General features: G+C 38.3%; 1 protein-coding gene across 6 annotated transcripts in view; it reads left to right on the top strand.

Moving 5' to 3' along the window:
- Nucleotides 1-14,590, top strand: part of csde1 (cold shock domain containing E1, RNA-binding) — a 76,382-nt gene that overhangs the window by 17,474 nt on the left and 44,318 nt on the right. For 3 of the 6 annotated variants that reach the window (XM_061889235.1, XM_061889236.1, XM_061889240.1), the window contains 3 exons: nucleotides 8,898-9,062; nucleotides 10,714-10,909; nucleotides 10,986-11,152. In XM_061889235.1, coding sequence (XP_061745219.1) covers nucleotides 8,919-9,062; nucleotides 10,714-10,909; nucleotides 10,986-11,152 — 507 coding nt within the window. In that variant the 5' untranslated portion in view covers nucleotides 8,898-8,918. Of the gene's footprint in view, nucleotides 1-8,897; nucleotides 9,063-10,713; nucleotides 10,910-10,985; nucleotides 11,153-14,590 lie in introns of those variants that run through there. The other 3 variants (XM_061889237.1, XM_061889238.1, XM_061889234.1) reach the window with 2 other exon arrangements.

Here is a 14,590-nt window from a genome sequence, read left to right as displayed (position 1 = left end):
TGCATATGAGCTGTTAATACATCAGTATAGTGTTTATATTGTTACTTTTGTTTACAAAGGTACTAACTTGTTTGTCAGTTAAGTCATGTACACCTCAGCCTACATGTTCAATATTAAAAATGTATTTGTCAAAACTTTATTTAACCCTTTTATTTATTGTGTATATTCGAGCCCCCATCCCCTCAAGATATTTTATTGCTTTTGGTTATAATTTTTATTCAAGTGCAACATTTTGCTAACAAAAGCCATTTTATTATTTGTTTTAACTTGGGTATTTAAATTGCAATGTTAAAATACACAAGAAATACAAGTTTATTGCATTTGACAAGATATGCATGCATTATTATTTTGTATTATCATTAAATCAATGGTTAATTTGGTTTAAAAAATAATGACGATATTGTTTATAATTCAGAGGTTATATCATCAAGCAAAATTTGTTATCGGCCCAGGCCTAAGATCCTTTATAGCAGCACTAGAGAGAGCGCCAAGCTTTTTCTGCATGTTCAGTGCCAGTAAGTTACAGCTGTGCTCTAAAGGGGGTGATTTCCACTTGATGCCAAACAGTCGCAAAACGACACCTGCCCGGCGGAAGGTTCCTTCCATTTTTACTCAAGTCAACGTGTCTGTCTCCACCGCCTGTACTAAATATACACAGTTTCTATATTTGCCAGACGCCGCAACAAATCTTTTCAATTAAAATCAAATCTGCTCCTGTTGGACAGGAAGTCATGCAGAAACACAAAACAAATTATTCGGTAAACCTTGAAAATTGCCGTTTTCAAAGTGGATTGTGTCGTACACTTTGAAATGTTCTAATGAGCAGCAGCGGTCATGAAGTAAACTTGTGAAGACGTTATTTCACCTTGTTGGCCCATGGATGAGGACATGTAGATTCTGGAGGTCCAAAATTAAAGAATATTATGGGGCCTGAGTCAAATACCAAATGAAGTGAGCACCGAGAAAGTAAGGAAGATGTTACTGTTGTATTGTTTGCTACAAAAAAAAAGTTGTTAATCAACTGTGGTCGGTGTTGTCGCTCAGCACTTATTTATGGAAGGACTCAGTTGATTTGCTTCTGTTCCCTTGGGAGGACAGAATCAACTCGCTTTATTACGACCACCCTGAGAAGCGGCAACAGAACGGCGGTGCTCTTCCGTGGCAATTTGGCATCTAGTGGAAATCCGGGCTATGGTTGTGTGGCATCGTTAAGCCCAACACCTCTACTGTTAGCCTGTCACTCCAACGGTTGAGTCGTCACTTCCTGAGTTGTTCGGGTTACGATAGACAGAGTGCCTTTGTTCATGCAACCAACCTGCTTTACAATTTCTGCTTTCCTCTGGCGAAGAAAAAAAAATACATTGAACATTTTATCGAGCCCATTTTTTTTTTATTGATTTACGTGTCTACCGCTGTATATATTGATATCATTGTATCGCCCAGTGTTAGATTGTCTTTCTACTCACTTGTTATTTGCCTTTTAGACAATCAAAGCTGTGTTGACTCATCTAGGTGTACACTGACTACTTTCAAGTTGATCTAGTATATTTACTAGGAATGTTTTCGATTATCATATCAAATCTATTTTTGGAGAAAAGTACATGATAGGTTATTGCCGATCAATGCCTTTCAATGTTGATCCACTCTGGCTGATGTCCTCTTAATATTTGCACATTTTCTAGATTGCTGTCAGCGGGTTTATTTGGCATATATTAAAATCATGTCCACATCGCAGACACGCTGACAACGCTCCCGACAACGGTGTACGTTGTGTTTACATCCGGTTTTAGCGGCGCAGTTTTCCGTAATCAAAATTTTTTTTTCGTGGTCAAGTTTTTGGTACATCACTTGTCAATAGTGAGCAAATAAAAGGCTGTATACATACATTCCTGCTGTAACTACCAGCTAATGTTAATGTTTTATGTTGGTTTGGATTTGATGTTAGTTTTTCCCATGTTTGCAAACACACCGTCCGTGCCTGAAAGGTGATTGGTGGAGAATGAGGACGTGTTGTGTGTCCAGAGAAGTGCGGACTCGCATAACTAAAGTGTTTGCATTGGAGGTAACACCTGTTGTGCCGTCCTCTTTTTTTAAACATAAGATTGGTAATACAAGTTAAAAATAGTGTCTCACTTTGTGTTTTCATCTGGGGACTACAATATATTACTTCAATTTGTTTTCAAGTAAAAAAAACAAAAACAACAAAACTTATTTTTAAGGTGTGGCGATACTAAAAATGTGTGTTGGTCTTATTAATTTGCAATGGCATTATTTTTGAATTATTTGTTTTGTAAATTCCCCCAAAACATCACCGTGGAGTTATTCTGTATAGCTGATAGTAGCGCTAACTTCCGCAGCTAGTGGGTCCATGACAATGACTTCTGTTTTGTTTGATCAGCCGTTTTACTGCTGTTACAGAGACCATTTGGAAACAATTAAGGTATATAAATACAGATTTACTGAATATTTCTGTGTAAATAATTCATTTTACAGCGTATATATCTGCGACTTATGGTGTGGCTAATGTATGGGAATTAATTTTTTCCCCCCCTAAAATTTTGTGAATGCGGCTTATATGCCAATACGCTTTATTTTCCGGAAAATACATTACGTAAAAAATATCGGCCAATCTCACACATGGACGGGAATGGGCAGCAAAAAACCCTGATGGGAGTATCCCTGTTCTTTGGGGTTGTCCTTTGACAAGATGAAGTGTAATAAAAAGGCTCTGCTGGAATGTGAGCTGTGTACGACTTCTGCAAGTTACTTAATTTACCAGAAAAGAGGTGTAACAGTGAATGGGGTGGTGTCGCTAGTACTCAGCATTCAGATAACATTTCTTATGCTTCATGTATTAACTAGAAATGGGACTGGGGGATTTTTGCTTTAAAAATGATTAGTTTGGTCATGTTCAGTCTTTACTCTTCCATTGTTAGAAGGCATTTATTGTCCATTGTTGACAAAGAGACAATTTTAACTGGATGGCCGCTTGTATCACATGGGTCTCCCCCAACGCCGCCATTGTTGTTTGTGTACTCCCCAGCTGAAATAGGCTCCAGCACCCCCGCGACCCCAAAAGGGACAAGCGGTAGAAAATTGATGGATGGATGGTATTAGTAGTTGGTCTCCATTCTGTGCACGTCCCCGTCTGGGAGAGAAGAGGCCACGCCCCCCACTCCTCTTTCTTTGTGAAATTGCGGCCGGCTGACCTGTCTGCCTCACCCATTTTGTTTGTTCCTCTCTCCACCCCTGCAGACATCCAGCGGTGTGTCATTGGGTGGTCACATTAGCACTAACCTTTAACAGTCAAGCCAAAAAAAACATCCCAAAATCAAGAGCAATTTAAACGCACTAATCAAAGTCAGTGTGGTTGGACTTTATGGGAGAACATGGGCAGTCCCTGGAAAGGCTTTGTTGAGTTTACCATGCCGGCGTCGCCACCCACCGCATTTGTTAGCGCTGACCTGAGCAGCAGCTCCCCTGTCGGACTCAGCCTGTCGCCGTATGGCCGATCTGTAAGTTCTACCTTCCCACCTCCTCTATCTAAGTGCCCATCAGCCTGCATCTCTTTGCCTTCCATACACCCTCTGGGCTCCAGAGACTAGCCTCTGCTCAGTTGTTCCAATGATGATAAGCCAATAGACAGAAAACTCCAGCTGGCAGATAATTTGATATATATGGGTGCTGCATGGGCAACTAAAATGACCCAAGTCTTGCAATACAGGGCCACCAAAAAGAGGCTGTTCTTGGACCCCCATTCCCTACCCATAAGCCATCACTCATCATGTAGATGCACTGCATCATTAGTGTTGTTTTAACACCGGTCACGACACAACTTGACCTTTACTGACTAAACAAGTTTTTTTTTTTGTGGAAGCATACTATATGTGTGAATCTGAGTGTGAATGTTGTCTGTTTATCTGTGTTGGCCCTGTGATGAGGTGGCGACTTGTCTAGGGTATACCCCGGCTTACGCCCAAATGCAGCTGAGATAGGCTCCAGCACCCCACGTGACCCCGAACGGGACAAGTGGTAGAAAATTGATGGATGGATGGATGGGCATACATTATGTGACGCCGTGTAGGGGTTAAAGAATAGTATCAGAGCTGTAGTGGAAGCGGCACAGTGCCTGTGTGAAAAGTGTACAGTTCATCCCCCCATATTTGTGAGCATTACGTTCCAAGGGGCAAAAAGGAATGGACACGGCCATAAAAACACCTGCGAATGAGCTACCTGATGGAGAACCCTGGTTTGAGCAGCTCACTAAAGTGTCAAGGGATATTAATTTTTGTCTTTAGTTTGAACGCTTGCTCACACTGCAGGTCAATTCCAATTTTTTGCCTGTATGCGACCTGTATCTGATTTTTTAATTTTTAAAAACAATATAATCAGTCCAACAAAGTAACACATAATAATATGTAATACAACTCCAATTCCAAATCAATCCCAGCCCAGCAACACTTCGAATAGCAATCAATTGAGAAAACACACAAGCATGACACAAAAAATCCAAAGGAGTCAAACAAAAACAGTATCAATTGGACATGGGGGAAGTAGTACATTTAGATGCGTTACAATTCGGCCAAGGACGATTTGAAAATCGATTCGTAAATGTCGATTATGTATTCATTGTAAATAAGGTAATGCAGACAATTTTAAAATTTGGCTGACTGCAGCGAGCCACCTCACCGAGAGCTCCAACTAATGTTCCAGTTTTTCCACACATTTCTATTATTTTATTAAATGTAATGGGAATTAATTTAGTCAGTGTGAACAGTGCGATTACGATTTTTTTCATATCCGACCCAGGCCTCTTTTTATTTCCGTATGTTGGAATAAATTGGATATGTATATGTGATGCGTCCGCAATGTGAAATCCATAAGCGTCAAACTAGACTGTTCAAAAATTAATAGTTGACAAATGTGCAGAAAACAGGTGATAATTATGTTTCAGGACCTCACGTGAAAACTTCAACGCTCCACTGTCCATAAAATATTTGTGTTCTCCCTTCTTGATCTTCTACACGCAATCATTTGGTTCAGAAAATGTTGACTTTGATGGTACAACAATCCTAGAAAATGCCACAAAAGCACCAGTGCTGAGACAGACTTTATTGAAGCCATGTTTACTTGCGTAAACACTGCAGTGTGCTCGACATCATGTCTGCATGCGGGTCAGATTGCATTCACATTAGAAATACTTTATTTTGTAATGTGAACAACCGCTAAAAAGATCGGATTTGACAAAAAAAATCTCAATTGGACGTCCTACACTGCAGTGTGAGCGTAGTAGCCTACGTCACTGAATTTCTTGCATTGGAATTTTCTAATTTATTTATTTTTTTCATAAAATTATGTTTAAAAAATATAGTTTTGAAATTCAGTGTGTAAAAGAATTCAGTGCAAAAATGTTCATTGCTTCAAGAATCACTTCTGGTAAATTTAGACTGAACCAATTGATCCTGTCTATCAATGAGCTAAGTTTTGAAGCATTGAATTTTTATACACTGAATTTTTTGCATGCAATTTTAAAACACAATTTTAACAAAATGCATTTTTAAACTTTTTTTAATCCAATGAAACTTAGCATAACTTGATGTTGAAAAAAGTAATCAATTCACATCATTCATGTACATAAATTCGGTGTCCAAAAAAAGGATTTTTCATAAAGACACAAATTAACCTCTATAAAAATTACTTTAACTTTTGGTGTTCTAATGGTTAAATTCAGAGTATAGGATGGATGGGCACCAACAAAAAGCTGTCAAAGAACGGTGCCCTCTGCTGGATTTGTAGCTGAAGCAATCTTGTTTTCCCTTGCAGGTAGTGTCATCAAACAACTGTTTACACAAGTTACATTAAAAAAAGAAATACTATTTAAAGCAGTGGTTCTCAAATGGGGGTACGCTTACCTCTTGGGGTACTTGAAGGTATGTCAAGGGTAAGTGAGATTTTTTGAAAATATTCTAAAAATAGCAACAATTCAAAAATCAAAAATATATTTATTGAATAATACTTAAACAAAATATAAATGTATGTTCATAAACTGTGAAAAGAAATGCAAAAATGCAATATTTAGTGTTGACTGCTAGATTTTTAGTTATTTTTATATATTTTTTTCCAAATAGTTCAAGAAAGATCACTACAAATGAGCAATGTTTTGCACTGTTATACAATTTAATACATCAAAACTGATGACATAGTGCTGTATTTTACTTCATCTCTTTTTTTCAACCAAAAATGTTTAGCTCTAATTAGGGGGTACTTGAATTAAAAAAAATTTCACAGGGGGTACATCACTAAAAAAAAGGTTGAGAACCACTCATTTAAAGCCCCCCTAAAAATCAGTGAATATGTTGGAACAAATGACAACGAGCGAATAGGCGGGCGGGATTAACGGTATTCCTTAATGCTGGGACAGACCCTGTTGGCCTACAAGTGCATGAAGGCTATCCTCTGGGCCCTCAAAGGAACTGCACTTTGTTTTTTGCAATTTTTCACAATCCTTATATAAGACAAAAACACATATGTTAACATTCTAACTCGTAAATAAACCCTAGCCAAAGTCAGCTAACAATGGCGCTAATGGGATTCTCTCTATTCCACCTATAAAGCACTCTATAAAACATCTGGAAACCTTCATCAATGTTTTATATACTCATGTTAGGCATACAGCGGCGTATTAATTTCACAGACACACGTTTCCCTTAAATAGTAACAAATACTATTAGTCATGAAAGACTTTGTGAGAGACAACAAAGACTACTTTTGGACAAATGATGATCCAGAACCCTATATTTTTTATCCTGATCTACAACAGGAATGTCAAACTCCTTTTAGCTCTGGGCCACATGGAGGAAAATCTATTCCCACCTGAGCTGGACTGGTAAAATCATGGCATAACAACTTAAAAATAAAGACAACTTCAGATTGTTTTCATTGTTTTACCTTTGGCAAAAATAGAACAAGCAGATTTAAAAGTTATACACATTACAAACAATCCGTTTGGCAAAACATTTGACGTTAGTTCAAGAATCTGAGGAAAATATTGCAAAAACGCCATGAACACAATGAGCATTGACTTTGCCTCAGTGTTTTTACAAGTCCATTAGGCAGTTCTTGTTTAGCATTCTTATGTTGGCAGTTCTTTAAAGACATGTTTGTAAAAACAGAGTGTTTCCGCAAACCAGCATTGGTGACATCCGCAACTGCCGCAAGACATACATTCATCATCATTCAAATATTACACTTATAATCAAGACAACTGTCAAAATGACACTGTAATAGCTGAATTAAGGGTAACATAACTACAAACTTAACCAATTTGAACATAGTAGATCTAAGCATGAAATAAGATAGAACAAAAGTAAAAACACATCTTTACAATGGAGTTCAGGGTGTGCGTCGCACAGTCAACCATTTGCAAGCGCTGCACAGATCTCTTAACTACACAGTTAATATTCATGTTGACTTAAGTTTTTCGTCTTACCGTTTCATTATTTTATCCGTTGAGTGGATAATTTACAATCAAAGAAGGTGTTGAGCGTCGCTACTGCATCAGTCTGCCGCCATCTACTGCCAGCTGATTTGAGTAGCGGCAGGCAATCCAGAACTGCAACGGCACCCTTCTAAACAGATTGACGTGGGTTACACTTGAATTGCTATTGTGACATCCAGTGGACACACTTAGAAAATAGGTTTCTTTCATTCAAAAATTGCTGCTCATTTTTATACATTGCGAACTCATTTTGCGGGCTGCGGTTCGTACGTTTGACACTCCTGATCTACAAGTTTTAGAAGCTGTGTGCTAAACAGATGCAGACAAAACAAGATATACAAACTATCAACATGACCAACCACTTACTGTATGCTGTCTGCTCTCACAGAGATAAACACTAATGGGATGTTTATATCTTCCCGTTTACATGAACAATTCATCATAATCCTCACCAATGTTCAAAACGAGCGACTTCGTGTCTTTCTTGCCATCTCCGTGTCTTAAGTTGGATGTTAAAGTTGACCAACTTCCGGGTTTATGCCCACAACCTTCTAGTATCTAGGTGAGAGGCATGATTTGTCATCTACAATTAACTTTCACCAACTTGGACACAATGCAGCAGCTCAATATGTCAATACAGCAGCTAGTTTAAAATAGTTTGTCTGCGTTAGCGCTTATAATACCGTTAAATTTCAGCTCATGGGCTGTACATGGAATATACAGGGTGATTAAAAAGAATACGCCAGAATAATCACTCTTCGAAAAATGAAAACCAATAGAAAACCTAGCTTGAACATGTTTTATGCTCAAAATGTTGCCAGTATCGCCTGCACAAGACCATATGAGAATTACTCCCCAATATTCACCATTTTGAGGGAAAATAAAAGGTGGTATTTCTACAATTGAACGGTGCCGAAAGTATTACAAGGTGAGATTGTCAAACAATAAAACTTGGATAATGCCTGTATCCAAGGATTCAGTCTAATATTTACAACTGAATAAATGTGTGATGATTTTGGCCTATTATGGCCCAAAAATGTGTAGGTCCCCTTTTATTTACTTAAAGCGCTCTTTGTGTAATGATAAGGACTTTAAAAAGCGAGTATTGGCTGCACAAGTTGCTATTGGCCTATGACGCTATGCTGTAGCCGGTGGCGGTCACTCTCTGGCACCAAAAGGTCAAAGTCAACTTCTTACTGACGTGTTGAAGTGGGCCGATGTGCAGATATGGTTCTTTGTGTGCAAGAGTCACTTGCTGCATGTGACGTAAGGTTGTTTTTAGCTGCGTGGCCTTGCATCGCCTTACGTGTCATTACGATATCTGGTGAAGCTCGGACGTCACAGCCTCCTAACATGTGTGGCCAGTTGCTTTCAACTGCTACATGCTCCTCTCCAACAGCATAGCCAAGGCCGGTCCACAATGTCAAACATGGAACGAGGCTCCTCCGAACCTCGCCCGTCAACCTCCAGCGCTCCTGTGTCTATCCCCCGCTCCTCCTCGGTCTCTTGCCGTCCGCAGCCAGGAAGTAAAAAACACAAGCGGACTCCTTTGTACCAGAGATCAGTAAGAGGGCATGGCAGTGTCCTTACTGATATGATACAGTATAACCCCTGATTGGTCATGTGACTTCTCTTAACTCTGTGTGGTGTTTGTAACTAGGGTGTCTTGTGCTTTCTACTTAAACATGTAGATTCAGGTCTAGGGATGTGTAGACTTGCATGTACTCACAAGTTGGCTTTGAACGGTAACAGATTTTACTGCATGCCACTTAATCAAACCATATTGCGACACATTTCCACCTTTCAGTATGCTTTGAATTGTCCTGGAATTCACTTAGAAACCATGCGGCCCTCAGAAGGTTCTAGAATGCTGCATGTTATAAATGTTGTCTTTGTGTGTTTTTTTTTCCAAAGGATTCGTAGTTTTAAGTCAGGGGTGGTGAACCTTTCATTACAGCCCTTAACTGTGGTCCAATGCCACTCATGTGGGCTCCATTTAGTGCAGGGGTGTCCAAACCGAAAAATCAAAGCACACATTTAGATATTTTTCATATTCAAAACCAATACTTATTTTGTCCTGTCCAGCCACTCAGGCAAATCATATTGTTAATGTGGATGATCTATATCTGCTGTACACGTTTACTCTACAAAGATAATTCCTGTTGTCTATATTGTATCTGACTTTATTATGGTTTATTCAACGAGTGGCGCAGACGGACCGCAGCAAGGAGGAATAGAAAGAAGACTGATAAACAACATAATCAGTAAATAGGATATTTACAAACATGATGGTAAAAGTGACAGCAAGAAGCAATAAGTATATATAAATAACGCAGAAATGACAATGAACATCATTGCACTACAAATGAAGCAAAACAAATACCAATAAAAATATTGATGATAATTTTTCAAAACCAATCCAATAGTATACATTTGTTTTACTTTTATGGCTCCCCTCAACTTTGGTCCCCGGGATATTTTTTTAAATATTTTTTTTTCTTGTTTTATGCCTTATTTGTCAAAGCAAACTGTTTTTATGGCACAAACTCAAAACATGCAATCTTTTACCCAAAAATATTCCAAAGTGCAATATATTTTTCTTTTAACTTTCAACACTTAAATCTCGAGAGCAACTTGTTTGATTATAACGTTCAACTCTTAAATCTCGAGAGCAACTTGTTCGATTATAAGTTTAAAGTTTGTTGTTTTAAAAAAATGTTTATATTGCAAACTTCAAAATAAGCAACATTTTCCCCGTAAATATTTCAAAGTGTAATTTTTACATAACGTCATTGGAGCCTTGGGTCAATAATGCAAAACAACACTCATTGAATTAAAGAAAAAGTAAAAGAAAAAAACGTCATTTAATGGCAACTTTGTGTCAATATTCAACTTTTTCTCAGATTTCCTCTTATTTATTATTTTATTTTTGTAGTATTTTTAGAATGCTGTTGAAAAGTTAGCTGTGGCCGCAATTTGGACAGCCCCTTACCTCAGATTTAATGACACATCATTTGACCAATACAAACAAACTCTGCTCAGCCCACATATTGAATGTTAAACCGTGCTGAACAACGCTGCAACGTCATTTTTTTTTTTTTAACTTTCCTTACCAAGTTCATAGCAAACATTTTAAGAGTTGGTCCAAGGTTCCCACCCCTGGTTTGAATGGGGCGTTGCATCATTGTGACTCCCTCTCCTGTCCCCTTCCCCAGATGAGTTTTGACCCGGGCATGCTCCACAACAACGGGCACAGCGCCTATGCCAACGGCTCGGGGCCTGGCATTAGAGAGACGGGCGTGATCGAAAAGCTCCTGACCTCCTACGGTTTCATCCAGTGCTCCGAGCGCCAGGCCCGCCTTTTCTTCCACTGCTCGCAGTACAGCAATATGCAGGATCTCAAAATCGGAGGCGAGGAAGCCACCCCCCGTTGAGAAAGTCCTCTTTTCTGCCTGCTCTTGACATGTGTCTCTGCTTTTCCCTGCAGATGATGTTGAGTTTGAGGTGTCCTCTGACAGGCGCACTGGCAAGCCCATAGCAGTCAAGCTGCTTAGAATTAAGCCAGAGGTGCTGCCAGAGGAGCGCATTTCAGGCCAGGTGGGGCCAGACCTGCACGCCTATCCCTTTACTGTGCTGCATGGTTATATTCATCCAGTTAAGGAACACCGTTTTATACTACTTGACGTGCATAAGGCTTGTTTCATTTGCAGGTTGTGCAAAGGTATGGTGCCAGACCTTCCCTTTGTCTTTTTCAAGCACTGTTTGGCACATTGTGAGATAGTCAACAGCCATGTATCTCCCTGGTGTTCAGTAGTTGCACCCCTTGGGGCCTGATCTACTATTAGTGGGTGTGTAATCTACCCCACTTTGACACACTCTTTTGTGCTGCTATTTTATTGAAGTATTACAGTTAAAATTTCAATCTTCATAACCAGTTCCTCCCCCACTTAATCACAACCTCCCCTAACCAGTCCCAATCGTTTGTGCTGTGCAAGTTTTTGGTCTGACTATTATAGTTTTTAATTTATTAACGCTTTGTTTTTAACATGTAAATAATGTTTGTGCCCAAACCTGTCCTTTTCGTTTCATTTTTTAATAACATGAAATGTTTTAATTTAACATTTTATGTTAACATGTAAACAACGTGCTACTATTCAGAAGTAGTTCAAAACTATAGCAAAATCCGCCCAAACCTGTCCAATTTGTTTGTCCTGCAAAATGTTTTTAAAATCGTAGAATGTTTTAAATTAACTTTTTATGTTAACATGTAATTAACGTGATTTTTATAACTAGTTCAAAACTATGGCAAAGTCCCCCCAAACCTGTCCCATTACTTGGCCAATTAATGCCCCTCCATTAGGGCTGGATGATTACGGCAAAAGTAATAATCCCGATTATTTTGATTGATACTGTAATCACGATTAATTACTAATGAATTTAATATTATTCGCAAATTTGAAATAGATTATTTACTGTACCACCAAAACTCGACTTCATAGTTTCAAAAGCCTGGCTATATATTACCAACAAAGTTTAAAAAAAAATACCAATAACAAAAAATTTTTATAAAAATAGCAATATAAAAAAAATACATAATTTAGTTTTCTGTTTTATTTAAAACATTTTTTTTTTTTACCTTTTACACTTATTTTATCACCATATTGTGTGTGGTTAATGTGTAGAATTAAAAGTAGTAAAATGTTTAACTTAGAAAATTCTCACATTCATCAATACTGGTATTAGGTCAAAACATAATTGTTTAAATGTATCAATAAGTGCTTCGAGTATATTATGTTTGTGTATGGTACTTTTTTAAAAAGAAAGCTTCATTTAGTTAGCGCAGTCAGGCCGAATGTGGTACACAGCGCTATTATTATGAAAGGAGGAAGTGTAGATATGTGTTGTGTGTGTGTGTGTGTGTGTGTGTGTGTATGATGTTTGAACATTGATGTTACATGGATGATGTCGTTCAAAACAACACAAGCAGACGACATGTGTGTGTATGATTGTACTTTGATGTTACATTGATGATGTCGTTCACAACAGATAAGATGTGTTTTGGGTGTATGATTGATTGTACATTGATGTTACGTGGGTGATGTTGTTCACAACAACACAACAGATGGTGTGTTGTGTGTATAATTGTTTGTACATTGATGTTACATCCGTGATGTCGTTCACAACAGTACAGCAGATGTGATGTATTGTGTGTGTATGATTTTTTTTTTTTTTATACATTGATGTTACCTTGATGTCGTTCACAACAGATAAAATGTGTTTTGGGTGTATGATTGATTGTACATTGATGTTACGTGGGTGATGTTGTTCACAATAACAACAGATGAGGTGTGTTGTGTGTATAATTGTTTGTACATTGGTGTTACATCCATGATGTCATTCACAACACAGCAGATGTGTTGTGGGTGTATGGATTGTTTGTACATTGATGTTACATGGATGATGTGGTTCACAACAACATGACAGATGAGGTGTAATGTGTGTATGATTGTTTGTACATTGATGTTACATCCATGATGTCGTTCACAACAATACAACAGATGAGATGTGTTGTGTGTGTGTATTTATGTATTATTGTTTGTACATCGATGTTACATCATGATGTCGTTCACAACAACATGGCAGTGTGATGTGTTGTGGTTTTATGTATTGTTTGTACATTGATGTTCCATCCATAATGTCATTCACAACAACACAACAGATGAGATGTGTTGTGAGTGTATGATTGTTCGTACATTGATTTTACATCTGTGATGTCGTTCACAACAACACACCAGATGAGATGTGTTGTGGGTTCATGGATTGTTCTTGCTAGCTTTAGCTTCCTAGTTTAGATGCTGTTTTAAGTGACCGCCTCGACATTGTTTAGTTCAGGACACGGCAGTTGTGTGTCAGGGATGAATGAGCACTAAACACATGTTCCTTCTCCTCTCAATGACAACATTTCACTCACATTTATTTCAATTGATATTCTGCGGTTGACATCGGATTCCGTTTTACTTTGTGACTCCATCTGCAGTTACGTTAACATGGAAATCCTACCTTACTTTTTTGTTAAATGTAGTGATTGAATAAGCTCAATAATGCTGTGTCAAATAAAAAGTAGCAACCATGGTGACATCCAAAACTTCTTGGAAATGTCCACTTATTCGCTCATCATCCATTTCAACGTCACAAGCTGCGGAATTTGCATGAACGTTGCAAGGCCCGTTAAACGTTTTTCTATTATTATATTTTCATAATCGTGAGATGCCTTAATCGGAATTAAAATTTGATTAATTGTCCAGCCCTACTCTACATGAAATCATACTCTATTCAACCTGTGGCGTTTGGGGGGCATTTTGATATTTTACAGTCTTTTGTTGAGCCCTAAAAAGTGTTTATACCGCTCGAGTTTAATTTGATTGTAACATGAATTTAAGGCTATGTTGACATTACAAAATAAATGTCTCATTTGAACATGACATCGCATGTGCTGCAGTGTTTACGAAAAGCCAGCATGGCTGCGATGCTAGTCGAATTCTGTCTCGGCGCATTCGTGGCAGTTTCAAGGATTTTGTTCAATCAAAGTCAGGAACTATTGTGTGTAGAAGATAAGAAAAGGGCAAGCATTTTGGCCCACCTGCTCCACAGAGCTTGTGAGTGAGCAGTCAGAGACAGGAGTGGTTCAACAAAAACGTTATTTTCGCCTGTTTTCTGCTCATTTGTCAACTATTTCTTTGGTCTATTTTGGTGATCAATTATGACACTTTTTGCCTTTTATGATAGACAAGTGGGATACACGTGACCAGAGCGCTTACACTGCAGTCGCATCGCATACACACGCAAGTTCTTTTCACGCCTGGGTCAGATTTTGAAAAATTCAGACTTGCATGATTCACATTGACATGAAAATATTGCCAATACTTTGCACTACATGTGAAGGCGAACACGCTGAATGGATTGCATCAGCTATTTTGCTCATTTAGGAGACATTTAGTTTAATAATCAAGTGAACCTTTAGTAGATCAGGCCCTTAATGTTTTGTGCTTATTACTGTGGATTAAAATGCCTTTGTGTTAATTGCTTGTACAT

The sequence above is a fragment of the Nerophis ophidion genome, linkage group LG27 (genome assembly GCF_033978795.1).
Source record: "Nerophis ophidion isolate RoL-2023_Sa linkage group LG27, RoL_Noph_v1.0, whole genome shotgun sequence".
Classification (NCBI taxonomy): Eukaryota; Metazoa; Chordata; class Actinopteri; order Syngnathiformes; family Syngnathidae; genus Nerophis; species Nerophis ophidion.
This window is presented reverse-complemented; position numbering and strand designations above follow the sequence as displayed.